General features: G+C 39.4%; 1 protein-coding gene across 2 annotated transcripts in view; it reads right to left on the bottom strand.

Annotated features, from left to right (window-relative positions):
• The window catches only part of SPATS2 (spermatogenesis associated serine rich 2), a 139,209-nt gene that overhangs the window by 14,127 nt on the left and 111,036 nt on the right, over positions 1 to 14,046 (bottom strand). For both annotated transcript variants that reach the window (XM_038577568.1, XM_038577567.1), the window contains 2 exons: positions 13,579 to 13,758; positions 9,843 to 9,978 (listed from right to left, as the gene is read on the bottom strand). In XM_038577568.1, the coding sequence (XP_038433496.1) occupies positions 9,843 to 9,978; positions 13,579 to 13,758 (316 nt within the window). The remainder of the gene's footprint in view (positions 1 to 9,842; positions 9,979 to 13,578; positions 13,759 to 14,046) is intronic.

The raw sequence follows: 14,046 nt of genomic DNA, 5'->3' as shown, positions 1-14,046 counted from the left end.
GTAAGCTTAAGCTCAAGTTTTTCATCTGTTCCTAAGCTAAACAGCGGTCCCCGAATAGATCTGTGGCCAAGAGATTCAAAAGTACCTGTGGTTTGAAGTAAAAGTTTTTAGAGGCCATAAATGCAAGCAATGAGTCCTCTCAGAAAGTGATGAAAGACTCACTCAGAAGGTCAGATTTTCTCTTACCTTGCCAGTACATGAGGGCACTAAGTTCAAAACTGTTCTCTCAAGGTTTTCTTTATTATTTTTAAAACTTTTATTTATTTATTCATGAGCGACACAGAGAGAGAGGCAGAGACCTAGGCAGAGGGAGATGCAGGCTTCCTGCAAGGAGTCCGATGCAGGACTCGATCCTAGGACCCTGGGATCACGCCCCCAGCTGAAGGTAGATACTCAACCACTGAGCCATGCAGGTGCCCATCTCAAGGTTTTCCTGAATGGAAACACACTGCAATAAGCATCTGATACACTGGATTCTGAAACTGCTAATGAAATTCAGCTAAATATGGCTGGAACTTTATTTAGAAAGACAGTAGGTCTTATTAAGCCTGAGCCTCATAACATATGCATAGAGAATTTCCATATCTTTTCTTCAATTATGAGAAATAGTTTTAGATGACTTGTCACTGTCACTAAGGGGAAAGACTAGTAAATGTCTGAATGTTCCGTATCTCCTTCCCTCCTTACCAAGACTTTTTACTATCTTCACATTTGCTCAACTTATTCTAAAGCTTTTATGTAATTTATTTAGTTGCTCAGAACAGTTTTTCCTATAGTATTATCATTCATATCTCTAAGACATATTGTATGTCTATCATTTGAAGCAAGTCCTTTAATCTTTTTTTTTTTAAGATTTATTTATTTATTCATTCAGAGAGAGTGAGAGAGAGGCAGAGACACAGGCAGAGGGAGAAGCAGACCCCATGCAGGAAGCCCGATGTGGGACTTGATCCCGGGTCTCCAGGATCACATCCCAGGCCCCAGGCTGCAGGCGGCGCTAAACTGCTGCACCACCAGGGCTGCCCAAGCCCTTTAATTAATATGATTAACATGTAGATTATTGATTCTAGCTATTGCCTTCGGTATTCCTTGGTACCAAAAATTGTTAACTATCATTTGCTTATGGTTGTAGTTATATGTTGTCATTATATGTCGTTCTAATGTTATAATGGAAACACATCTCTGGCAATTTCACAGCCAATTATTTTTTTAAACATTTAATTTATTTATTTGACAGAGAACGTGCACTTGCACAAGCAGGGGGAGTGGCAGGCAGAGAAAGAGGGAGAAGCGGCTCCCTGCAGGGCAGGGAGCCCAACATGGGGCTCAATCCCAGGACCCTGGGATCATGACCTAAGCCAAAGGCAGATGCTTATTAACCAACTGAACCACTCAGGTGCCCCCCCAGCCAATTATTTTAAGGGACAATACTCTAAACTACTCAATAATGTTAGGAAATATTTGTACTTGATTATATTTGCTGAAAACTTAAAACTTGTTTATTCTAACTCTACTAGCCAGTCAAAGCAGAAATCCAAGCAAAGCCAAAGCAAACACCTTTATTTCTCTGAAGACACTTACACTTCCCTCTTCTCATAAAAACAATCAAGAGAGAGAACCGTCAGTAGTTTTTATTGGCAGAAAATTAATGACATCTCAAGTTTTACAGAACCCTGTACTCCCAGCACTGGCCTTGGTGGAATATGGTACATATATATAGGCTCAAAACAGAAACAAAAAAACCTCAGTTAGATAGTAGCCAGGTCATCATACTGAGTTGAAAAAAGAGGTAGAATTAATTAAAAGAACTAGCTTATTAAATCAAATTTGGATCTTATGAAAATTTTGGTGGGTTCTTCCTTTTTTTTTTTTTTTTTAAGATTTATCTATTTATTCATGAGAGACACACACAGAGAGAGAGAGAGAGGGGCAGAGACAAAGGCTGAGGGAGAAGCAGGATCCCTGTGGGGAGCCTGATGTGGGACTTGATGCCCAAACCTGGGATCACACCCTGAGCTAAAGGCAGAGGCTCAACCACTGAGCCACCTAGGTGTCCCTGGTGGGTTCCTCTTTATCAGGAGTCCTTTACAAAGCATGTAGACATGTGATTTCATATTTTAACAGTCTCAAGGAGCTTTTAAGAAGTTAGGATGTGAATATAAGCTGAACACTTGGAACAGGCCCTCAATAGATTACTTTTTTTGCTCTTTCCCAGTGGTAAAAAAAAGTATCTCAATTATAAAGTAATACTATAGACCACAGAACTTGAGGATATTTTACAATATATTTAGGAAAAAAAGAACCAGTAGCAATCTAGATTACCAAGGAGTTTATTATTCGTTTCTGGTTGGTAAGGAAAAATGGTTAGAATATTAAGCCATCTAGCCAGTAGCTGACTAGATCCTCATGTGAAACAGTATTGTTTTTTTTTTTTTTAATCCTGTCTCTAAAATTATGATAGCAATGTCTAGAGGGAGATAAAGACTGAAAAATAAAGGCAAACAGAAATACCTAGTAAGAACCAGAAAAAGGAAGCAGAGTATAGTAGAAAAGTGTCACTTAATACCAAGTATGACTTTGGGCAAATTATTTTTTTCTGTGCCCATCTTTTCTCATCTATAAAATGAGTATAATAGTACGAGTGATATTGTTAAACAGATTATAGAGGTATGTACATAAGAGCTTCTGACATACCATAACAGCTCAATAAAAGGCAGCAACAGTTATTATTCTAATTTCTGTACTCATCTTGATTCTTCAGTTTCGGCAGAATATATATTTAGTAAGATGCTTTCATATTAACTTTGGTTAATTACTATACATTCCAGATCCACTGTCTAGAAATTCTTAAATGAACACATACACACCCTAACACAGTGTAGGCAGTTATAGAGAGGTGAATCAAAGGTAACTTTATGTGAAGAGATTATATTACAAAATTACACTATGATTACAACTATTAAGATTATATATGCATGTAGATGGGCGACACAAGGGAACACAGAAAATAAAAAATTAATTATTTGTTAAGTTGGTAGAGTTACATGACTTTTATTCCTATTTTTAAAAACTACTGTTATAATGATGGGATATATAGTAAACATAAGGAAAAATGGAACCTTAAAAAAGGAAAGAAAAACAAAATTCAGATTCCTTTATCAAATGCTCCCATTTTACCTTGGTCTCCGACTTCATCCCCTATTACTTTCAACCACCGTCCCCTTTGCTGTAGCTGTGGAGTCCCTACAGATCCCTTCCGTGCCCTTGCTTAGATCAGATCTCCTAAATGCAGTGTTCTCGTCCCATCCTTTCTGCCAGTGTAAATTCTATCTGATGTTCAAGGCTTAATAATGATTCATTTCCTTTAAGAAATATTTTCTAATTGACCCCTCTCCATTGTAACTTTCCTTTAATCTTCACACCTTCCCCGCAACCAGGATCCTACCTGAAGGAGATGTGAATCACAAAATCACTGTAAGTTGTCACTTAGGAAGGATGATTTAGGGCTTCTCAATTACAAAGTAACATTTGGGTGGACTATTTCTTCTTTTAGATTTATTTTTTGAACTAAAAAAAATACTTATATAGGCTCAGTCTTTCATAGGCTTAATATGGCTCATAGGCTTATATAGGCTCAATACTTTCATAGGCTCAGTCAAAATCTTGGTCCTCCTCATTCTAACCCTGTTCCATAATGACAAAATTCCTTAGTCCCTAAATTTCCTCACATAGCCTTTATAAACGCTGAGAAGGAAATAATACATGTGATTTATACATGTGCAATACAAGTCTCTAGCATTGTTCCTAAGCTTTAGTGAGAAGTGGGCTATCAATGATAAATGGGATGACAATCATGGGTTCTGGGAGCCAGAATACAGAGATTCAAACACTGAGTCTGCAACTTATGATGTCATTAGACAAACTGCTTAATCTAAGACTCACTCCCTTTTAAACAGTAAAGTTGAATTTAAAATTCCTACTTTGCAGGACAGAAACCCAGATAAATAAATCAGATAATATGACTGGATATGTTTGGTAAGTTGTAATTTTCATGTGTTACTAGTTATTTTCACAGATGGTTAAGGAGTTCAAATTTTATTTTTTTTTATTTTTTAATTATTTTAATTTTTTATTTATTTATGATAGTCACACACAGAGAGAGAGAGAGAGGCAGAGACATAGGCAGAGAGAGAGGCAGGCTCCATGCACCGGGAGCCCAATGTGGGATTCGATCCTGGGTCTCCAGGATCGCGCCCTGGGCCAAAGGCAGGCGCCAAACCGCTGCGCCACGCAGGGATCCCCAGGAGTTCAAATTTTAAATTAAAGAAGATTGAAAACCATGCAAACCTAGGCCTAGTAGTATCATGTACTGAATATGCAAAAACTGAAGAATAATTTAAAGCTATGGAGTGGTATGGACATTTTTTGGTAATACATTATTATATTAGCCCATTCCTTTCTTTCTATGCTTTTCAGCAATTAATGAAAATGTTTTGGTTCATAAAATGATACCTAAGTTTTCACTATCTTTATATGGACTGTAATTTTTTTTTTTTTTTTAATTTATGATAGTCACAGAGAGAGTGAGAGAGGCAGAGACACAGGCAGAGGGAGAAGCAGGCTCCATGCACTGGGAGCCCGACGTGGGACTCGATCCTGGGTCTCCAGGACCACGCCCTGGGCCAAAGGCAGGCGCTAAACCACTGCGCCACCCAGGGATCCCTATATGGACTTTAAATTTAAGTATCTAAAAGCCTTAGGTAAGACTATTGGTAGCTTAACATGAGAGGAAAAGGGAAATTCAAACAAACGGAAGTAACTTTTCTAGGTGAATGAGGAATTAGCTAGGAAAAATTTCAATCTTAAGCACAAATATATTGACTTTATGTGTTGTAGAATTTCAGGTTTCTTATCCATATTCACCTTTTAATAAGTATCTTCTTACTCTTGATAAAAGAGAAGTTTTTATTTAAAAGGCAAGTTGAGAGGATCCCTGGGTGGCTCAGTGGTTTAGCACCTGCCTTCGGCCCAGGGCGTGATCCTGGAGTCCCCGGATCGAGTCCTGCATTGGGCTCCCTGCATGGAGCCTGCTTCTCCCTTTCTCTGTATCTCTCATGAATAAATAAATAAAATCTTAAAAAGAAAAAAAGGCAAGTTGAGTGGGATTCCTGTTGGCATTTTCACCAACACATTATGTGACAATTGTCCAAAATAATTTACCTCCTTTAGCTTCATGTTCCATTCCCTATCCTGTTCCTTAATAGCCTAAAACCTAAGTCAACGAATACCTCCAACAATGTAAGTCAGACAAATTTTATGTATGAACAAGAAAAGTAAACTTGGGTCTAGAGATGATTACTGGATATCATCAACAAAACAGATTTTAAGTTTTATATACTGGAAAGCCTCTGATTTTATCTTCCTACAGGTTTGTGTCAGCTTTCATTTGGCCCCCAAATGAAAGCAGTTATCCGTATTAATTCCCCTAGTGCCCCATAAGGGGTAATGTAATCTTACCGCTGCAAATTTGTTAAAACACTTTTATTTTCTTTTATATTATAACCAATACAAAAAAAATAGCTTCCTAAGTGACATTAACTCCAAGCTCTGGTTCAGTGCCAAATGGAGTTAGCTCACCTGCCAATTATATCTTGAAGTAGCAACACAAGGGGCATTGAAATAAGGTAGTATAAAACCCAATCAGCCACAGAGAAGGGCACCAGCAGGAAAGTGCAGGTAAATCTCTTTCCTCAAGTTAAAATGACATGGTTGCCACGTCTGCTAATCAATCCTAAATATATAGTTCCCGGGCAGGAAACTGTTTCATTTGTCATTTATTGAAGGAGGCTCCCTTTGGCTGGGTTCCATGTCAACAGGAACTCACAAATCTCTCTCCCGGAACTGTGTTTCCTGGTTCAGGCTGGTTCTGAATAGAATCAGATCCTGTGACTAAGTAATCAGTAAGCTAAACAATCATGGAGACCAGAGGCTTATCAAAGCAAAGTTGTGATGACCTACTCTTAGCTCTTTTTTCTTTTCAAATGAGTCAATAATATCTGATATGATAATAACCCAGGGCAAAGGATTTGGTGCTTCCTCCCGGAAGGTTTAGAAGGAGTAGAAGTAGAAACCAATTACTTAGAAATATTTCCAGAAGAGTTAGAGCTTAACCTAATGTAAGTTTGGGAGAACTGGTTGGATTTAGAGAAGTATAAAGATACAGAAAAATATGTTAGGATAGAAAAGTGGCAATAACAATTATATGGAAGAAAAAAAATAACAGTTATATGGAAAAGGAAATGTGAATGTTAAGACTTGAGACAAGTAATCTGGCTGAAGTAAACATATATGTAAGAAAAACAGAAGATACGACATTAAGTTTCTGGCTCTAAAACCTAAAAGGGAAAACTCAGGATTCGGGACAAATCATGGGTAGACTAGCAGATGAATTATCTATCTTAAAAGTACGTTGGTTATGATGATTTAGTGGACCATTCCATATTTTGCAAATGATAAAAGTGGGTGTCAGCAACTTTTGGAGGCTTTTTTTTTTTTTTTTTTTTTAAATTTATGATAGTCACAGAGAGAGAGAGAGAAAGAGAGGCAGAGGGAGAAGCAGGCTACATGCACCGGGAGCCCGATGTGGGATTCGATCCCGGGTCTCCAGGATCGCGCCCTGGGCCAAAGGCAGGCGCCAAACCGCTGCGCCACCCAGGGATCCCTGGAGGCTTTATTCTACATCTTCATTAATTCACCCCCTCTTCAATTCCACAGGAGGACTGAATCTACCGATATTCCCTCTATCTCGTTTCTTGTGGCATGAAGTGACCAATCTGGTTTATGAACAGAAACATGGCTGAATATGACCACAGACAGGCAAGATAATGGATGGCTGGGAAGAGGAGTGGGGTAGTTCTCTCTATTCATGAACCTCTCCTCTCATATTTAATTTTTTTTTAATTTTTTTTTTTTTTAATTTATGATAGTCACACACAGAGAGAGAGAGAGAGAGGCAGAGACACAGGCAGAGGGAGAAGCAGGCTCCATGCACCGGGAGCCCGACGTGGGATTCGATCCTGGGTCTCCAGGATCGCGCCCTGGGCCAAAGGCAGGCGCCAAACTGCTGCGCCACCCAGGGATCCCTCCTCTCATATTTCAGATCTAGGTAAGTCTTACAAAGAAGCAAGGTAGAAGAATGGGAGAAGATATTTGCAAATGACATATCAATAAAGGGCTAGTATCCAAGATCTATAAAGAACTTATTAAACTCAACAGCAAAGAAACAAACAATCCAATCATGAAATGGGCAAAAGACATGAACAGAAATTTCACCAAAGAAGACATCACATAGCCAATAAGCACATGAGAAAATGCTCTGCATCACTTGCCTTCAGGGACATACAAATCAAAAAAACCCACAATGAGATACCACCTCACACCAGTGAGAATGGGGAAAATTAACAAGACAGGAAACAACAAATGTTGGAGAGGATGTGGAGAAAGGGGACCCCTCTTGCACTGTTGGTGGGACTGTGAACTGGTATAGCCATTCTGGAAAACTGTGTGGAGGTTCCTCAAAGAGTTAAAAATAGAACTACCCTACAACCCAGCAATTGCACTGCTGGTGATTTACCCCAAAGATACAGATGCAGTGAAACGGCAGGACACCTGCACCCCAAAGTTTATAGCAGCAATGTCCACAATAGCCAAACTGTGGAAGAAGCCTCGGTGTCCATCGAAAGATGAATGGATAAAGAAGATGTGGTCTATGTATACAATGGAATATTACTCAGGCATTAGAAACGAGGAATACCCACCATTTGCTTCAACGTGGATGGAACTGGAGGGTATTATGCTGAGTGAAGTAAGTCAACTGGAGAAGGACAAACACTATATGGTTTCATTCATTCAGGGAATATAAAAAATAGTGAAAGGGATTAAAGGGGAAAGGAGAGAAAATGAGTGGGAAATATCAGAGAGGGAGACAGAACATGAGATACTCCTAACTCTGGGAAACGAACAAGGGATAGTGGAGGGGGAGGTGGGTGGGGGAATGGGGTGACTGGGTGACAGGCACTGAGGGGGGGCACTTGACGGGATGAGCAGTGGGTGTTATACTATATGTTGGCAAATCGAACTCCATAAAAAAATATCCAAAAAAAAAAAAAAAAGAAGCAGGGTAGACAGTCTTAATCTCCAAAAATCAACCTAGCTGCTTGACTTTCTACTACTTTACTGATTTTGATCCTCAGGGCTTTTCTTTCTTTCTTTCTTTTTTAAATTTTATTTATTTATTTAAAGATTTATTTATTTATTCATGATAGAGAGAGAGAGAGAGAGGCAGAGACACAGGCAGAGGGAGAAGCAGGCTCCAAGTTGGGAGCCCGACGCGGGACCCCAAGCCTGCTCTAGTTCCACCTTAATTGACTGGGCCAAAGGCAGGCACCAAACCCAGGAGCCACCCAGGGATCCCCTAAAATTTTATTTATTTATTCATGACAGACAGAGAGAGACACACACACACAAGCAGAGGGAGAAGCAGGCTCCGTGCAGGGAGCCCGACGTGGGACTTGATCCTGGGTCTCCAGGATCACACCCTGGGCCGAAGGTGACGCTAAAACTGCTGGGTCACTGGGGGTGCCCAGGGTTTTTCTATTTTCAAAAAAATCCTTTACAAAATGCAAGTACCTCCCTGGAATGGAGTTATGGTTTCACTATTAGTTAACACTTAAATATAAAGTAGTTAAAACAGCTTGCCTTTTTTTTTTTTTAAGATTTTATTCATTTATTCATGATAGAGAGAGAGGGAGAGGCAGAGACACAGGCATATGGAGAAGCAGGCTCCATGCAGGGAGCCTGACGCGGGACTCGATCCCAGGACTCCAGGATTGCGCCCTGGGCCAAAGGCAGGCACCAAACCACTGAGCCACCCAGTGTTCTAAAAAAACAGAAGACTATATTTCTTCCCCCAAAAGATTCTATAATCAAATACACTTGAGAAACAGCATAGTATAGCTTCTTGTAGATTCACAGTGCACATCAGCATTGAAAAAGCAGATAAGAAGTCCAGGAGTAAAAATATTTCAAAAGCATTTTCAAACCTCTTTACCAAACCCTATTTCCCCTACAGAATACATATTAATATACTTTAAGATAGTATTATTTATTTATTTATTTATTTCTAAAAAGATTTTAAAATTTATTCATGAGAGACACAGAGAAAGAGGCAGAGACACAGGCAGAGGGAGAAGCAGGCTCCCTGCAGGAGCCCAATGTGGGACTTGATCCCTGGACCCCAGGATCATGCCCTGAGCCAAGGGCAGACGCTCAGCCACTGAGCTACCCAGGCATCCCAGGTGAGTATTTTTTAGAACACAGTTAAAGAATACAAAATTAAAACAAATCAATGACTAATAATAAGGCACAAAAGAGATAATTATGGCAGGTTGCATTAGGAAGGATGACAGGAGGCAGGTAAGCAAAGAGGTCTTTCCTACTTCATTACTTTGTTCAAACTCATCATGTCATTTGTTGCAGGTTCCTGGTTTAAGAGACAGACCCTGAAGTAAGGATGCAAGACTCATAATTATTTGTCCTTTTCCAAACACTATCAACCTCAGACCCATTCCTAGAACATAATGAGTTCTCTGTACCACTGATTCCTATACTGTGACCAAAAGGAGTTGAATGAAGCAGAAAGCTAAATATACCATAGGACTTCTAAGTTTCTCCCTACTATAAAGAACAATTAAGAGACAGGAATTAAAGAACCTGGTGAAGGGCTGCCCATCTTCATAAGTGATCCTTTTTGTGCCAATGTGATCCAATGCAACTTAACTTACCAGCTCTGCAACTCAGCAAAAGCTTGTTTCATTTTCTTAATGGAAGCATCCATCTCTTCTTTAACTACAACTCGATACCGTGCAAGAGACACTGTGCAGCGCTGGAGGTCTTTCACAGACTTTTCAATATTGGAACCTTGAGGGAAAAAACCCAAGGATTAATATTAAAAAAAAAAAAAAAAAGGAGCACAGATAACTTGAAGGGTAGATATGAACACCCACACATGTAAAGTAACAAATGTCCATGTGGACTAAGAATGTTCCCTGAATGGCCACCCTCCTCAACAAAAAATTGATGTTTTCATAGATTAAAAAAAAAAAAGTATCCTAGCCAAGATGGAGTAATAGGAGTTGGATTTATCTCCCTGTTTTAAATAACACATACACAAAGACAAAACATATGAAACTAGGTTTTTATACAACAGGCAGTAGGCAGTACTTTTTCCCTGAGAAAACAGAAACAAATGAAGGGAGGCCTATGACTGCCCCAATTTACTGCCATGAAAGTTTCCAGGCTGCAACGCAAGGAGGAGAAATCCTAATCTAATTGAGGGGACAGAGTTGAGAACTGGAGAGGCCCAGGCGACTAGAATTCTAAAGGCAGAATACGGGATCCCTGGGTGGCGCAGCGGTTTGGCGCCTGCTTTTGGCCCAGGGCACGATCCTGGAGACCCAGGATCGAATCCCATGTCAGGCTCCCGGTGCATGGAGCCTGCTTCTCCCTCTGCCTATGTCTCTGCCTCTCTCTCTCTCTCTCTCTCTGTATGACTATCATAAATAAAATAAAATAAAATAAAAGTTTTAAAAAAAAATAAAGGCAGAATACTGGAGAGGAGAGCTACACAAAGATGAGGAAACTGTAGAGATCACAGAGCATTATGAATGCATTGGGGTGAGGAAACTACCTGAGACAGGAAAAAGAACCACTGGAAAGGAACAGAGAGAACAATCTCAAGACTTCACCCAGGCCACAAATAGTTTATGTTCACACCAGCCAGAATGGGATACCAGTAGAGCACTTGGAAGGGTACTGCCTCAGCAATGAGGCAAAATTAGCTCTAAAGGCTGCTCTAGTTCCACCTAACAAAGCTTTTTAAAAGCAAGCCCCAAACTGTTACCAAATAACAGTCCCAGAAGAAATCATAAGAATACTTAAATAGGGCGTCTGGGTGGCTCAGTCAATTAAGCATCTGCCTTTGGCTCAGGTCATGATCTCAGGGTCTTGGGATTGAGCCCTGGGTCAGGCTCCCTGCTCAGTGGGGAGTCTGCTTCTCCCTCTCTCTCTGCCCCTACCCCTGCTCTCTCTCACTCAAATAAACAAACAAAATCTTTAAAAAAGTACTTAAATAAAACAAAATATCTAGCAATCGACAAAGAAAAATTCACGTCTGGCATCCAAGAAAAAATTACTAGGCATACAAAGAGGCAGACAAACATGACCCACAGTGAAGAGAAAAATCAACTAACAGAAGCAGATTCAGAAATATCACAGATGTTCCAGGGCCACCAGGAGGCTGGTGCCACAGGAGGGAACTCAGGCAGCTTCCCACCCCTCGTAGGTGCCCCTGTGGGCTGCCGTGCTGCCCACCTCCCAGCGTGTGTGCTGCCAGCTTGATTCTGTTCTCCACGATTCAGCGCCCCACCCTTGGTGTACTTTAAAAGGAGTTTTGTGTGATTCTCCCAACCCCTTCATTTGCGTTACATTGTGTAATACTGATTTAAGGAAATAAACCTTTGGAATTGAAAAAAAAAAAAAAAAGAAATATCACAGATGTAAAATCAAGTAAACAAGGACATCAAAACAGCTAATATAATCAGATACTGTATGTTCAGGAAGGCAGAGGAAGGCATAAACATGTTAAGGAGAGACATGGATGATACTTTAAAAAACCCCCAACTGAACCTCTAGAGATGAAAAAAGACAGTGTCTGAGATGAAAAATACACTGGGGATCCCTGGGTGGCGCAGCGGTTTGGCGCCTGCCTTTGGCCCAGGGCGCGATCCTGGAGACCCGGGATCGAATCCCACGTCGGGCTCCCGGTGCATGGAGCCTGCTTCTCCCTCTGCCTGTGTCTCTGTGCCTCTCTCTCTCTCTCTCTCTGTGACTATCATAAATAAATAAAAATTAAAAAAAAAAAAAAAAAAAAAAAAAAAAAAAAAAAAAAAAAAAGAAAAATACACTGGATGGGACAAACAGCAGATTAGAAACTGTTAAAAAAAAAAAAAAAGAGTAATGAATTTGAAGATGGCAACTTCAGAAACTGTACAAAATGAAATAAAACACAGTGAGCAAAAAGGCTAAAAAAATAAGTATTTGAATAGGTACTAAAGTTTCAAAACTCTCTAAATGACAGGATTTAGTAGAATATAATTCACCATGCAGACATTACAAAATTCTCTGTAGTACAGTGTGAAGCATTATATGTGAATAAGCCAATTTTGTAGATAAAGATGAAATATACTTAACCTACCCAACATATTCTAACCAGTTTCCAAGAGTTCTACTGACCTTTCTATATTCACCAATGTCAAAGTTACATATACAAACTGAGAGGTGGAATCATGGATCTAAGAAGTTTATAATGTGCCAAGATACACTTTTTCAACTTTTAAAAAAAATTCCTTCTCATTTTGATTTCTTTCCAAATCTACTTAAAAGCTTTCAAGTCTCATCCTTTTATTTTTGTTTGACTATTTTTGATGTGCTTTTCTACACCAAGCTGAGGGTTATGTTAGATTTAAAAGGAAAGCTTCACTAATTAAACTTAGCTTGTGTGGAATAAATAATTCAATAAAGAGCTACAGGTTACGAGTATCTTTTACATTTCTATGTTTCATTTGTTTAGTGGAGTGGACCACCATGCTTAGATGTATGACACTCAGAGAGGCTAGTATCTTTAACTGTTTCATTGTTAACTGATTATTTAAATGATTATTATAGTTAAAAAAAAAAAAAAAGCAAAGAGCTACCACCAATCAATGCTGAGCACTTAAGAGGAAATGATCTTGTTTGAAGCTAGAGTCCGACCGATATTAGTGAGAGCATGAAATTATGACGAAAAATGAAAATATTTCTTTAAAATGTCATGTCAGAGATAGCAGTGGTTTTTCCTGGTAAGTCAACCAGGAGATAAAAATGAAGGAAACGGTACAAAAATGTTGCAATAAAGCAAATAAAAGAAACAAGTTAATGTTAACAGAAGAGTTATCTGGGGGAGCATCTGGGTGGCTTAGCAGTCTGCCTTTGGTTCAGGTCGTGATCTGCCTGTTTCTCCTGCCTAACAGGCGTCTGTACACTTTGAATTTTTCCATAAACTGGTCCTTGGATCATTAAATCTTTAGAATTGTTAGGAACCAAGGTCCTCCTTTCAATTTTTCCCTAATTCCAACTACCTTTCAAGTTTGCTCAAATTTGTGGGTGGCTTCATCCCCTCCACTACTCGACATTTAGTACCTATGTTAGCTTGACATCACAGAAGTCCTGAAATCAACATCAGTCCAATAAATTACAAACTAGTCATGAAAAAAAAAATACTATCAAACTCCAACTGTGCACATGGGAGTCAGAGAGGGGTAGTTACTGCGTTAAAAAAAAAAAAAAAGAAAAAAAAAACACAGAAAAAGTATTACCTGCTACTATCTTGAGACCTTATCTGTGGGAACAAGGAGATAATTTGCCCTCACTAGTCAAAAACAGATTTTTTTTCTTCCTCTCAAAGGCAGCCTTCTGATTTACCTAGCTTTTTGTTGGTGGATGAGAGTGGAACATCTTCCATCCCCAGATTGGAAAACTGCAGTGCTGTGGTAGGCCTTGAAAGAGATTTGGCAGCATTCCTATTTTGCTGAGAATTCTGAGTAGACTGCATAGTCAAAGACTTGGGCTCAAAATCAGAGATGCCATTCTCCAGCGTGGATCCTGTCAAAGAAAGAGTCCAGAATTTTAAGAGTAAAATTTAGGAGTAGATCAATCAAGCAGTCTTAAGTATAAACAAATAAGAAAGGAAAAGTGTTTCAGGCAAAACTATGCCTCTTAAAGGTTGTGAAAAAAACAACTGACAAAATAGAACAAAGAACAGAATCAGCTGGATGAGGCTATGAGTAGTGTCTGGCTTAGCCCTAAACTGTATTCTGGATGAAGATGACAAGTCTATGGTAACTGCTAGATAAGTTAGTTTCTTCCCTGTATCTTGGTAGCTCTGGGCAC

The sequence above is a fragment of the Canis lupus genome, chromosome 27, assembly GCF_011100685.1.
Source record: "Canis lupus familiaris isolate Mischka breed German Shepherd chromosome 27, alternate assembly UU_Cfam_GSD_1.0, whole genome shotgun sequence".
Classification (NCBI taxonomy): Eukaryota; Metazoa; Chordata; class Mammalia; order Carnivora; family Canidae; genus Canis; species Canis lupus.
This window is presented reverse-complemented; position numbering and strand designations above follow the sequence as displayed.